This window comes from Bombina bombina, chromosome 7 (assembly GCF_027579735.1).
Source record: "Bombina bombina isolate aBomBom1 chromosome 7, aBomBom1.pri, whole genome shotgun sequence".
In the NCBI taxonomy this organism is placed as follows: Eukaryota; Metazoa; Chordata; class Amphibia; order Anura; family Bombinatoridae; genus Bombina; species Bombina bombina.
The window spans coordinates 11015991-11031402 of NC_069505.1; the positions used below are offsets into that span (position 1 = coordinate 11015991).

General features: G+C 40.9%; 1 protein-coding gene across 1 annotated transcript in view; it reads left to right on the forward strand.

Moving 5' to 3' along the window:
• The window catches only part of LOC128635707 (alpha-2-macroglobulin), an 806957-nt gene that overhangs the window by 433430 nt on the left and 358115 nt on the right, over positions 1 to 15412 (forward strand). Inside the window, exon 18 of the mRNA XM_053688833.1 lies at positions 10593 to 10714. Within this exon, the coding sequence (XP_053544808.1) occupies positions 10593 to 10714 (122 nt within the window). The remainder of the gene's footprint in view (positions 1 to 10592; positions 10715 to 15412) is intronic.

Here is a 15412-nt window from a genome sequence, read left to right on the forward strand (position 1 = left end):
TCCTTTTGCACAATAGAGTACAGGTATGGCATCGATTATAGGAACCTGGAGATAATTTTTAGGAACCGGGAGATGGAAAAAGATGCTTTGACATCCAGTACAGGTCGTTCTCCTTCCGCCTTTTTATACGAGGGTCCAGGACCCTCAACAGGCACAACAGCATGAAAGACCCCATATGCCATCCTTTTGCACAATCAAGTACAGGTATGGCATTGTTTTTAGGAACCTGGAGATCATTTTTAGGAACCGGGAGATGGAAAAAGATGCTTGGACATCCAGTACAGGTCGTTCTCCTTCAGCCTTTTTATACGAGGGTCAAGGAGCCTCAACAGGCACAACAGCATGAAAGACCCCATATGCCATCACTTGCTTTTGCATAATTGAGTACAGGTATGGCATTGTTTTTAGGAACCCGGAGATAATTTTTAGGAACCGGGAGATGGAAAAAAATGCTTTTTCCGTCCTCCTACTTCAAATTTGGGGCACTGCGCGTGCAATCTACTGTGCCACCAGATATGAGTGGTGTGTTAATGAGTACTATTCTTTACAGTTTAATCACTGTTATGTGCCTTTTTCTTTGGTTTTGTTTTTGTAGCCACAGTGCAGCACCAGAGGCCAGAAAAATTAGGCATGTCCAAATGCCTGAAAAATAAGGTATTGTTGCAGCCGTAAGCTTTAGCAGCGGCAAGAAAAATTTATGTTTGTAGAACAGTTCGAAAGTGCACTAAAACCTTGAGGCTTGAACACTAGTTGTTGGCGGATAAGTCACACAAGTCATCCGCCATTCGAAGATAAAATACAGCAGCGTGTGTACCATTTGTAGCCCAAGGCAGCTCATTTCATCAGGCCTTTATTACTCAAATGTATCGCCCAATGTCAGTCCCTTCAGGATCCATCCCTCATTCATTTTAATAAAGGTGAGATAATCAAGACTTTTTTGACCTAGGCGACTTCTCTTTTCAGTGACAAAACCTCCTGCTGCACTGAAGGTCCTTTCTGAAAGGACACTTGAAGAGGGGCAGGCCAGAAGTTTGATTGCAAATTGGGATAGCTCAGGCCACAGGTCAAGCCTGCACACCCAGTAGTCAAGGGGTCCATCGCTCCTAAGAGTGTCGAGATCCGCAGTTAATGCTAGGTAGTCTGATACCTGTCGGTTGAGTCTTTCTCTGAGGCTGGATCCCGAAGGGCCGTGGCGATGCATAGGAGTTAAAAAGGTTCGCATTTTCTCCATCAACATCACGTCTGGAAAGCGTGCTGTCCTTGCCGGCGTGGTCGTGGGAGGAGGAGTATTAATTTCATCTCTTCCCCTGTTAGATTCCCGTTGTGCTGCTGTGACATCACCCTTATATGCTAGTTTTTAATTTATTTTTTAACTGCTCCATCCTTTCCGACTTGCGGGAAATTGGTAACATTTCAGTTACTTTATGCTTATACCGGGGGTCTAGTAGCATGGACACCCAGTACAGGTCGTTCTCCTTAAGCTTTTATATGCGAAGGTCCCTCAACAGGCATGACAGCATGAAAGACCCCATTTTCACAAGGTTGGATGCCGAGCTAATCATGTCCCGTTCCTCGTCCTCACTGAAGTTATCTTCTTCCCCCCAGCCACGTACAACACTACGGGTACCAGATAGGTGACAACAACGAGCACCCTGGGATGCCTGTTGTGCTTGGTCTTCCTCCTCCTCCTCAAAGCCACATTCCTCCTCTGACTCCTCTTCCTCACAATCCTCTTCCTGCGTTGACGCTGTTCCAGCAAGCGATGCTGATAAGGCTGATTCTGGTGGTGATGGAGACCACAACTCTTCCTCTTCACGCTCATCTACGGCCTGATCCAGCACTCTTCGCAGGACACGCTCCAGGAAGAAAACAAATGGTATGATGTCGCTGATGGTGCCTTCGGTGTGACTGACAAGGTTTGTCACCTCCTCAAAAGGACGCATGAGCCTACAGGCATTACGCATGAGCATCCAGTAACGTGGAAAAAAAATCCCCAGCTCCCCAGAGGCTGTCCTAGCACCCCGGTCATACAAATACTCGTTAACAGCTCTTTCTTGTTGGAGCAGGCAATCGAACATTAGGAGTGTTGAATTCCAACGTGTTGGGCTGTCGCAAATTAAGCGCCTCACTGGCAGGTTGTTTCAACGCTGGATATCGGACAAGTGCACCATGGCCGTGTAGGAACGCCTGTAATGGCCACACACCTTCCTGGCCTGCTTCAGGACGTCCTGTAAGCCTGTGTACTTAAGCACAAAGCGTTGTACAATCAGATTACACACATGTGCCATGCACGGGACATGTGTCAACTTGCCCAATTTCAATGCCGCCACCAAATTACTTCCATTGTCAGAAACAACCTTGCCAATCTCCAGTTGGTGCGGAGTCAGCCACTGATCCACCTGTGCTTTCAGGGTGGACAGGAGTGACGGTGCGGTGTGACTCTCTGCTTTGAGGCAAGTCAACCCCAAGACGGCGTGACACTGCCGTATCCGGGATGTTGAATAGTACCTGGGGAGCTGGGGGGGGTGCCGTTGATGTGGAGCAAGATGCCGCAGCAGAAGAGCAATCAGCCGAGGAAGAGGTTATGGAAGAGGATGGAGTAGGAGGAGTAGAGGAGGTAGCAGCAGACCTGCCTGCAAGTCGTGGCGGTGTCACCAACTGTTCTGCAGAGCCACGCATTCCATGCTTGTCAGCCACCAGCAGGTTTACCCAATGAGCAGTGTAGGTGATATACCTGCAGACCAGCTATCAGTGGTCATATGGACCCTTGCCTCAACGCTGTGTGCCAGACATGACATTACTTCCTTTTGCACAATCGAGTACAGGTTGGGGATTGCCTTTTGAGAAAAAAAATTTCTGCCGGGTACCTTCCACTGCGGTGTCCCAATAGATACAAATTTTTTGAACGCCTCAGACTCCACCAGCTTGTATGGTAAAAGCTGGCGGGCTAAGAGTTCTGACAAGCCTGCTGTCAGAGGCCGGGCAAGGGGGTGGCTTTGGGACATTGGCTTCTTACGCTCAAACATTTCCTTGACAGAAACCTGACTGTGGGCAGATGAGCAGGAACTGCTACGTAAGAGAGACTGAGTGGTGGATGGTGGAGAGGGGGCAAGGACAGCAGTGGTTGACGTGGATGAAGATGCTGGAGCAGGAGGAGGATGGCGGCTTTGAGTTTGGGTGCTGCTTCTACTCATGTGTTCATCCCATCTGCGTTTGTGATGTGAGACCATGTGCCTTCGCAAAGCAGTTGTACCTAGGTGGGTGTTGGACTTCCCATGACTCAGTTTCTTTTGGCACAGGTTGCAAATGGCATCGCTGTTGTCAGAGGCAGACACACACAAAAAATGCCACACTGCTGAGCTCTGCGATGATGGCATTCTGGTGGTGGCAACAGCATGCGTTGATTGGCGTGCTATCTGGCTGACCCCGGAGGCCGATGCATGCTGTCTGACTGTGCCACTATCTCCTTGCGACAACCTCCCCCTGCTTCCAACTCATCTCCTCCTCCTCCTCTCTGTCTCCCCATCTGATCTTTACCCCTCTTCTTCTTCTAGCGGGCACCCACGTGACATCCACGGACCCATCATCATCAACCGCTTCACTTGTATCTGACAAATCAACAAAGGAAGCAGCAGCGGGTACAACATCATCATCATCACACCGTACGTCCATGTCTGTAATGCTGGCTGACTGAGACATATCACTGTTATCTACATCCTCTGTCAATGATGGTTGCGCATCACTCATTTCTTCCAACTGATGTGTCAATACCTCCTCTGACAGATCAAGTGAAGCGGCTGTGGTGCTAGTGTTGATGGTGGCGGCAGGCGGGCGAGTGGCACTGGTCACTTGAGAGGTGCCAGAAGCTATGCTGGAGGTGGATGGTGCGTCAAGGTTACGAGCGGAAGCTGTAGCAGATTGGGTGTCCTGTGTTATAAAGTCAACTATTTCATCAGAACTTTTCGGGTTCATGGTACGTGCCCTAACACTGGGCATTATTCTATGGCCAAAGGGAATAACAGCACCACGAACACAACGGCCCCTGCGGGGTGGCCTGCCTCTGCCTGTCATTTTTTTTTTTTTAATGTAGACTTACACTACTATTAAACAAAATATGAGTGGTGCCACTGGGCAAGTGGGCACAGTATACGCTGTGAGCCTGAAACAAAAAAGCAGACTGATGTTTCACAATCCAAAAAGTTTAGTTTTTTTAAATGTACACTTACACTACTATTAAAGAAGAAGATATGAGTGGTGGCACTGAGGATGGAAGTAGGCACAGTATATGCTGGGAGCCTGACACACAGGCTGGCACTAGTGGCAGGCTGGCCTGGAAACTAAAATTAAAAAAACACTAGCAGACTGATGTAAAAGTTTTTTTTTTTTAAAGTTACACTAATGTTACAACAGATATAAGTGGTGGCACTGGGGATGGAAGAAGGCACAGTATATGCTGGGAGCCTGACACACAGGCTGGCACTAGTGGCAGGCTGCCCTGGCAACTAAAATTAAATAACACTAGCAGACTGATGTAAACAATTTTTTTATAAAAATGTACACTAATGTTACAACAGATATGAGTGGTGGCACAGAGCAATTAATCACAGTATATGCTGTGTGCCTGAGAGACCCAGGCTTGATGGAAAATGAAATTAGATTACACTAACAAATTAATGTAAAAAAAATTGCAGTATATGCTTGCTGTGGGCCTGGCACACAGGCCTGATGGAAAATGAAATTAGATTAAATTTGCAATTAGCAAACTAATGTAAAAGTTTTTTTTTTTTTTTTAAATTTAAAATAATGTTACACCAGATATGAGTGGTGGCACAGAGTAATTAATAACAGTATATGCTGTGTGCCTGAGAGACCCAGGCCTGATGGAAAATTAAATTAGATTACACTAACAAACTAATGTAAATTAGTTTTTTTTTAAATTTACAATAATGTTACGTTACACCACCAGATATGAGTGGTGGCACAGAAGAATTAATCACAGTATATGCTTGCTGTGGGCGTGGCACACAGGCCTGATGGAAAATGAAATTAGATTAAATTTGCAATTAGCAAACTAATGTAAAAGTTTTTTTTTTTTTTTAAATTTAAAATAATGTTACACCAGATATGAGTGGTGGCACAGAGTAATTAATAACAGTATATGCTGTGTGCCTGAGAGACCCAGGCCTGATGGAAAATTAAATTAGATTACACTAACAAACTAATGTAAATTAGTTTTTTTTTAAATTTACAATAATGTTACGTTACAACACCAGATATGAGTGGTGGCACAGAACAATTAAAAACAGTATATGCTGTGTGCCTGAGAGACCCAGGCCTGATGGAAAATGAAATTAGATTACACTAACAAACTAATGTAATTTTTTTTTTTTTTAAATTTACAATAATGTTACACCATCAGATATGAGTGGTGGCACAGAGCAATTAATCACAGTATATGCTTGCTGTGGCCTGGCACACAGGCCTGATGGAAAATGAAATTAGATTAAACTTGCAATTAGCAAACTAATGTCAAAGTTTTTTTTTTTTTTAATTTACACTAATGTTAGACCACCAGATATGAGTGGTGGCACAGAGGAATTAATCACAGTATATGCTGTGTGCCTGGCACACAGGCCTGATGGCAAATTAAATTAGATTAAACTTGCAATTAGCAAACTAATGTAAAAGTTTTTTTTTTTTAATTTAAAATAATTTTACACCACCAGATATGAGTGGTGGCACAGAGGAATTAATCACAGTATATGCTGCTGTGGCCTGGCACACAGGCCTGATGGCAAATTAAATTAGATTAAACTTGCAATTAGCAAACTAATGTAAAAGTTTTTTTTTTTTAATTTAAAATAATGTTGCACCACCAGATATGAGTAGTGGCAGTGAGCAAGTTGGCATAATATATGCTGTGAGGCTCACACACAGGCTGGTGGCAGGCAGGCAGGCAAATGCAAAAAAAAAAAACGACTGGAGTTCTAGCCCTATGCAAAAAAAAAAAGACTGGAAAAAAAAAGCCGGATGTAGTCCTAAAAAGGGCTTTTTGGGGTGCTGTCCTTACAGCAGAGATCAGATGAGTCCTTCAGGACTGTAGTGGAGACTAAATACACTAGCCTAGCTATCAATTTCCCTATAAAATCAGGAGCTGCAACACTAAACCTCCTCTCTCTTCAAAAGCTGCATCACAATGATTCTAAAATGGCTGCTGCCCGGGACCTGGGAGGGTCTGGAAGGGAGTGTCTGCTGCTGATTGGCTGTAATGTGTCTGCAGACTGTGAGATACAGGGTCAAAGTTTACTCAATGATGACGAATAGGGGGCGGATCGAACATCGCATATGTTCACCAGCGGCGGCGAACGCGAACAAGCTATGTTCGCCGGGAACTGTTCTCCGGCGAACAGTTCGGGACATCACTATTTATATACTCATTTACTGTACCCACACATATTATATACCATTTTTCTCCCCATTAAATGGACTTTCTAAAGATACCAATATTTTCATCATATCTTATAATTTACTATAAAAAAATAATTTAAAAAATAAGATGAAAAAATTTAACAATTTTTTTTCTAACTTTGACCCCCAAAATCTGTTACACATCTAGAACCACAAAAAAACACCCATGCTAAATAGTTTCTCAATTTTGTCCTGAGTTTAGAAATACCCAATGTTTAACGGGCCGGGAATTTCAGATTAAAACTTCCCCAAAAGACCAGAGTATTTTTAGCATTTTTGTTATTACATTTACAGAAATAGAGCCTTTTTTATAGTTACCTATCAAAACTATATATATATTTTTTAGTAGACAACCCAAAGTATTGATCTAGGCCCATTTTGGTATATTTAATGCCACCATTTCAGCGCCAAATGTGATCAAATAAAAAAAAAATTGTTCGCTTTTCACAAACTTTAGGTTTCTCACTAAAATTATTTACAAACAGCTTGTGCAATTATGGCACTAATATTTGTAAATATTTCTCTGGGATCCCCTTTGTTAAGATAATTGCAGCTGCGCACCACACTTGTATGATGCCCAGCAGTGAAGGGGTTAATTAGGTAGCTTTGTAGGGTTAATTATAGCTTTAGTGTATAGGTTACCCTCCCACCTGACACATCCCACCCCCTGACCCCTCACTGATCCCTCTCAAACAGCTCTCTTCCCTCCCCCACCCCCCAATGTTTACCCCCATCTTAAATATATTTTCTGCAGTGTAGGATCCCCCCCTTACCCCCCAACCTCCCTGATCCCCCCAAACAGATCTCTAATCCTCCCCCATCTACCTATTTGCCGCCATCTTAGATACTGGCAGCTGTCTGCCAGTACCCAGTTTGCTGCAATTTATACTTTTTTTTTTTTTTTTAAACAAAAAAACATTTTTTCTGTAGTGTAGCTGCCCCCCCTCATTACCCTCCTCCCCTCCCCCTCCCAGATCGATTACCCACATCACATTCACCCACATAGGATCCCCCTCTCCCTCATTTCCCACTCACTGCTTTTTTTTTCCATAGCGTAGTGTTCCCACCCGTTCCTGCCCCCTTCCCGCCCTCCTCCCAACCCTCCAGCGATGGGCCACCAACTGCCTCCCTCCTAACCCTCCTATGCCACCAACGATCGTTACCAGTGGCCCTCTCTCCATCAGTTTCTGACCGGAAGGTATTGCATGATGCCTCAATATTGAGGCATTGCTGCAATACCCTAAGAGCATCTGGAAGCAATTGCTTCCAGCGCTCATTTTGACCAAGGACGTGCCAGGTACGTCCGTGGTCGTTAAGGGGTTAAATAAATAAATAGTTTGTCAGATAGGCTATGATTACTGCACATTGCTGAAACGTGTCGGCTGTCAAGCACTTTTGCTTTTAGTACCCAAAATAATCTGACAGAAACCTCTGGGGAAGCAGAACACTGTGATTGGACCAAATAGAATGAACCATTACAGCCTCTTGCTATATAATTAAAACGATTCTATATCTTTAGATGATGTATTTATCTTTAGGTTATGTATTTATCTTTAGGTTATGTATTTATCTTTAGATTATGTATTTATCTTTAGGTTATGTATTTATCTTTAGATTATGTATTTATCTTTAGGTAGATTTTTCCTCAAAAAAATCATTTTATTTAAAAAAAATAAAATCAGGTAAAAAAAAAAAAAAAGAGATTTAAATAAAACAATTATTAAACAAAAATAGCTAACAAGAGTCCGCTGACCATAAACAGCTGACTTGTCAAACTGACTTCAAAGCTAAAGTCTGGGATTTCAAGTGGCGTAACTGTCACGCGATAAAAAGTATTTCTTCTTTACTTTTATTACCTATTTGAGCCTTTCCTCTTGGTATCTTTTGATAGGTTCTTTCTGTGAGAGCATACTGGGGTAGACTCAAGAGCGTGCACGTGTCTTAAGAACTATATGGGAAGCAGTGTCTGCAACAATACTTAGAACAATATTATAAATAAAATCTTCAGCTCTGATGAACTTAAACACAGGCCAATCATTATTTAAAGGGACATACAACCAAAACATTTACTCTTCATTTTATTGTTATCCTTAGTTGAAAAGCAGGTAGGTGAGCTCAGGAGCGTGCACGTGTCTGCAGCATTATATGGCAGCAGTATTGTAATCATGTTATATATTAGCTAGAGCACTAGATGGCAGTACTATTTACTGTCACATAGTACCCCAGACATGTGCACGCTACCAGGCTATCTAGGTATCTCTTCAACTAAGAATAATTTAAAACCAATAATTTGGGTGAAGCGCTGAATCTAACCTCCACTGCCTCACTGAAGAAACTATCCCCTTCCTAGATTCTATCAATTTAAGTCAATCAAAAAATAAGAAACAGTGGGCGCATAAAGCGGGAGGTTAAGTAAATATGTCTATTAAAAAATGTAGATGATTTATTTAAAAATAACTTCAAATGTACCGTTAATGTATAATCATAAATATTTATTAAAATGTTTAACTAATACAATAATGAACTGATATTTGATCCAATTATACTCAGAAAAAATACTCAGAAAAAATAATATTATCCAATCACTCCCAACTATAGTTGTTCAACCAACCATTCACACACTTCCTTAAAACAATAAAAATGTTCCAAAATGAATATATGCAATCTAAATATATTGCTGGAAAATCACACTGATAGCATGAAGTGTTGACACACTTCTAATGATAACTTAAAGTGGAATGTCTATTTCTTTAAAAGTCTGTAAAGTGGGCTATATAACAGGCCCAGATACAGCAGGGTTAAATGCAGAGTATATAGTCTCTTCCCAAGAAATGATCCCAAATGTCAACAGCCGTCGGTATTTATCACTGGCGCTGTGTCAGATTTGCCATAAATGTTTATGCAAAAAACAGAGATAATTTGCCTCTCTGGGTTTTTCCGTTATTGATCTGTGGGACTTAAGGCTATCCGCCTTCTTACCGTGGCTCCACTCTGTGTCTCAGCTGCTCTGCTCAAACAAACAGCCGACCGCAGCTGGCGGTCTCCAAAATTTCTACGTCACCTGGTTTCCGGAACCTCCAGGTTGTTCAGACTTGCGCAAGTCTACTGAGAGGTATTGAAAAACCTCTGATTCCGTTACCGCTCTTCAGTACTCACACAGTACGCGGTATGGAGTTCTCCTTTAATCTCAGTCCGTTAGAGGGACTTAGTAACAAAAAAGCAGTTTTGTTGATATCATCAAGTAGCAGGGTGATTCCTCTACGCGTTTCAACCCGTATGGGTCTTTGTCAAGATACTTCTCCCTGCACCTGTGCATTTTTAAATACCCCGCTGTAGCTCCTGATTTGTTGATTATCCGTTTCCTTCCAGCATATGTTAAATGAGGGAAAAAGATATACAAAGACACATGCTTATTAAGTTTCCCCTGTTCAATCCTACAATTATTCTTCAAACCTTCTTATATTGTATGTCAATAGCTTCATAGTAATACATAATTACTCAATGAATACTAAATATAAAAGTCCTATATAAAATATAATAATATACACATTTAACCATCTCACAAACACAGCTATAAGATCAGTTTATTATTTAAAATAAAACTCAAAAAATTCTAGAGAACTAAAATTTAAACTAACTCAACTTCATTGAGTTATTATGTATTACTATGAAGCTATTGACATACAATATAAGGTTTGAAGAATAATTGTAGGATTCTGAGTATTTTTTTCTGAGTATAATTGGATCAAATATCAGTTCATTATTGTATTAGTTAAACATTTTAATAAATATTTATGATTATACATTAACGGTACATTTGAAGTTATTTTTAAATAAACTCATCTACATTTTTTAATAGACATATTTACTTAACCTCCCGCTTTATGCGCCCACTGTTTCTTATTTTTTGATCAACTAAGAATAACAAGAGAACAAAGCAAATTTAATAATAGAAATAAATTGGAAACTTTTTATAAAATGTTATTCTCTAACTGAATCATGAAAGAAACATTTTGGGATTTGTGTCCCTTTAATATGCATCAAATGATGAATTCTCCTCTTGTGTAATAACATTTCTCTTTATGTCTCAACCGTGACCATAAAGTCTTTTCTGTTCTCCCCAGGGGAGGTTAACATCACAGTACGGACAGAAGCGCTGCACACGCAAGAGATGCATAACAATCAGACTGTATATGTACCCAATCAGGGGAAGGTAGACACAGTTATCAGACCCCTTCTAGTTCAGGTGAGTCTGTGATTAATACAGTTATTTATATATCAGTTTATACTTACTCTGCACACACAATAATGTTTATATATGCACAGTATATATCAGTAATTAAGTGCTACATTACGTAAAGTCTGCACACACAATAATGTTTATATATGCACAGTATATATCAGTAATTAAGTGCTGCATTACATAAGGTCTGCACACACAATAAATGTTTATATATGCACAGTATATATCAGTAATTAAGTGTCACATTACATAAGGTCTGCACACACAATAAATGTTTATATATGCACAGTATATATCAGTAATTAAGTGATACATTACATAAGATCTGCACAAACAATAAATGTTTATATATGCACAGTATATATCAGTAATTAAATGCCACATTACATAAGGTCTGCACACACACAATAAATGTTTATATATGCACAGTATATATCAGTAATTAAGTGCTGCATTACATAAGATCTGCACACACACAATAAATGTTTATATATGCACAGTATATATCAGTAATTAAATGCCACATTACATAAGGTCTGCACACACAATAAATGTTTATATATGCACAGTATATATCAGTAATTAAGTGCCGCATTACATAAGGTCTGCACACACAATAAATGTTTATATATGCACAGTATATATCAGTAATTAAGTGCTACATTATATAAGGTCTGCACACACAGTAAATGTTTATATATGCACAGTATAAATCAGTAATTAAGTGTTGCATTACATAAGATCTGCACACACACAATAAATGTTTATATATGCACAGTATATATCAGTAATTAAGTGCCGCATTACATAAGGTCTGCACACACAATACATGTTTATATACACAGTATATATCAGTAATTAAGTGCTGCATTACATAATGTCTGCACACACAATAAATGTTTATATATGCACAGTATATATCAGTAATGAAGTGTTGCATTACATAAGGTCTGCACACACAATAAATGTTTATATATGCACAGTATATATCAGTAATTAAGTTTTGTATTACAAAAGATCTGCACACACAATAAATGTTTATATATGCACAGTATATATCAGTAATTAAGTGCTGCATTACATAAGGTCTGCACACACAATAAATGTTTATATATGCACAGTATATATCAGTAATTAAGTGCTGCATTACATAAGGTCTGCACAGACAATAAATGTTTACATATGCACAGTATATATCAGTAATTAAGTGCTTCATTACATAAGGTCTGCACACACAATAAATGTTTATATATGCACAGTATATATCAGTAATTAAGTGCCGTATTACATAAGGTCTGCACACACAATAAATGTTTATATATGTACAGTATATAACAGTAATTAAGTGCTGCATTACATAAGGTTTGCACACACAATAAATGTTTATATATGTACAGTATATAACAGTAATTAAGTGCAGCATTACATAAGGTCTGCACCCACAATAAAAAAATTTATATGCACTGTATATATCAGTAATTATGTGCCGCATTACGTAAGTTCTGCACACACAATAATGTTTATATATGCACAGTATATATCAGTAATTATGTGCCGCATTACGTAAGTTCTGCACACACAATAATGTTTATATATGCACAGTATATATCAGTAATTAGGTACAGTATTACAAAAGTCTGCACACACAAATGTTTATATATGCACAGTATATATCAGCAATTAAGTGCAGCATTACATAAGGTCTGCACACACAATAAATGTTTATATATGCACAGTATATATCAGTAATTAAGTGCAGCATTACATAAGGTCTGCACCCACAATAAAAAATTTTATATGCACTGTATATATCAGTAATTATGTGCCGCATTACGTAAGTTCTGCACACACAATAATGTTTATATATGCACAGTATATATCAGTTATTAGGTACGGTATTACAAAAGTCTGCACACACAATAAATGTTTATATATGCACAGTGTGATGAGAGCAGGATGTGATGTCACTAGCATGTGGGCGGGGCTTAGGTCCGGTGTCTGTGTCGCAGTTAGTTTAGTACAATCAACCTGTCTGGATGTGTATTGTTATGCTCTGTAATAAAATAGAGTTGTACCATCATTGCTGTGTCCTGCATATGTCCTGCATCTCATGACATGGTGTCAGAAGTTCTGGACTGCGCTTCTGTTCCTGATCGATTGCAATGTCAAAGTTTACCCCACCTGAGCCTTTTGACTTTTCTCAGCCTGCAGCTTGGCCCACATGGCGTCAGCGGTTTCAGCGCTTCAGGATTGCATCCAAACTGAACAAGGAGAGTGGTGAAGTACAAGTTAATTCTCTTTTATACTGTATGGGGAAAGATGTGGAGCCAGTGTTCAATGCTTTTATTTTCCAAGAAGGGGAAGAATTTAACTTTGATATAGTTATGTATAAACTCAGTGCCCACTTTGTGCCCAAGAGAAATGTGATTCATGAGAGAGCTTGTTTTCACAAACGTAATCAGCGTGTGGGAGAATCTGTGGAGTCATTTGTGCGCAGCCTGTATGAATTAGCTGAATTCTGTGAGTTTGGTGTTGCTAAAGAAGAGCAAATCAGAGACAGAATAGTTATTGGAATTGCAGATGCTGAAGTCTCCCTGAAGCTGCAGTTAGAGCCTGATTTAACGTTAGACGGGGCTATTAGGATGGCCCACCAGAGTGAACTGGTGAAAAAGCAAAGCGCTGATCTGAGGTCTGAGAGTATTGTGGATGAAGTGCAACAGTCTAGGAAAATTACTAGTGAAAGGCACAGTGTGAGCAGTAGATCTAAAGTACTGGAAAGGCCTAGAAGTGGATGGGCGCAACATGGCCGATGCACACGGTGCTACCGGGCTCATGATCAGAGTGCTATATGCCCGGCCAGAGATAAAAGATGCAGAAAATGTAACAGAATAGGCCATTTTAAAGTGGTGTGTAAAACTGATTACATTAAGGAGATGCAGGTGGACGGTGACCAGGAGGGTCAGGAAGTGTCTTTTGTGGGGTCTGTTGTGGAACGGACAAGCTCAGAGGAAGATTGGAAAGTTACTTTTACTGTAATGGGAGCCAAAGTTGATTTTAAGATTGACACAGGAGCAGATATCACTGTAATGTCTTTTGCTGAATTTATGAAACTGCCTCGACAGCCCCAGCTGGCGAAGGTTACTACAAATGTCCATAGAGATTTGTGCTGCCGACATTGGAAGATATAGCCCCGAAGTTGGCTGGGGCGAAGTTCTTTTCCACATTAGATGCTTCTAGCAGGCTTTTGGCAGATCCCCCTGGATCCAAAGTGCCGCAGACTGACTACCTTTATCACACCGGTAGGTCAGTTCTGCTTCTGCAGACTCCCCTTTGGGATATCCTCCGCTCCTGAAATATTTCAAAGGGAAATGAGTTCTCTCCTGAGTGGCCACATGGGCACAGCTGTCGTCATGGACGACATTCTAGTGTATGGGTCTACAGTGGAGGAGCATGATCAGCGTTTGAGTTGTGTGCTGCAGGCTATCAAAGAGTCTGGGCTGAAGCTGAATAAAGAAAAATGTCATTTTAGGAAAACTGAATTATGCTACTTTGGGCATATCATCAATGGGGATGGCATCAAGCCGGACCCCGAGAAAATTCGGGCTATTGAACAGATGAAAAGCCCTTCTGATGTACATGAGCTGAGACAGATATTGGGCCTTGTAAATTACGTGGGCAAGTTTCTTCCAGATTTATCTACAGTTTTACACCCTATCACAGAGTTGCTTAAGAAAGATGTTGCCTGGGTCTGAGGACCCTCACAAGAAAAAGCGTTCCTGCATGCCAAGTCCCTGCTGGGGTCTGCCCCAGTGCTGGGGTTCTATGACCCTTCAAAAAAAGACTGTGGTTAGTGCTGATGCAAGCAGTTATGGGTTGGGGGCTGCACTCCTGCAGCTAAATGACAACAAACTACAGCCCATCGCCTACTGTTCCCGCACACTGACGGCTGTGGAGTCAAAATACACTCAAATTGAGAAAGAGTGCCTGGCTGCAGTTTGGGCCTGTGAGCGCTTTCAGCGTTATCTAGTGGGTTTGGAGAAATTTAGTCTGTAAACTGACCACAAACCGCTAGTCCCTCTAATCAATTCTTATGACATTGACAAAACACCCTTGAGATGCCAGAGACTTTTAATGAGACTGCTCAGGTTCAATGTTCAGGCAGTGCATGTGCCGGGGAAACAACTGGTTGTGGCAGATACACTATCCAGGTTCCCGCTGGCTGCTGCTGAAGAATCCTCCACGGAATCGGATGTGAAGGCGTATGTTGATTCAGTTCTGGCCTCTAAGTCCATTTCTTCAAGGAAACTGGAAGAGATAAAGAAAGAGACATATTTGGACACAGATCTGCAAGAGGTTATAAAGTACATAAAAGATGGCTGGCCCGAGTGCCGGGCAGCCTGGATGTCTTTAAATGCTTACCAGCCAGAGAGGTCACAGCTCACGGAGCTGGAGGGGTTGGTGCTGTTCCAAGACCGCATTGTAATTCCTGTCAGCATGAGGAAGGAGATGTTAAACAGGATTCACGATGGCCACTTAGGCATTACAAAGTGCAGAGAAAGGGCAGAGAAAGGGCAGCTACAGCTGTGTGGTGGCCTGGGATCAGCTCCGACATTGCAAATCACGTGTCTAAATGTGCCTTTTGCTGGGAACGCCGGCCTACTCAGAGAAGGGAGCCCTTGATGTCTACTCCGCTGCCTGCGG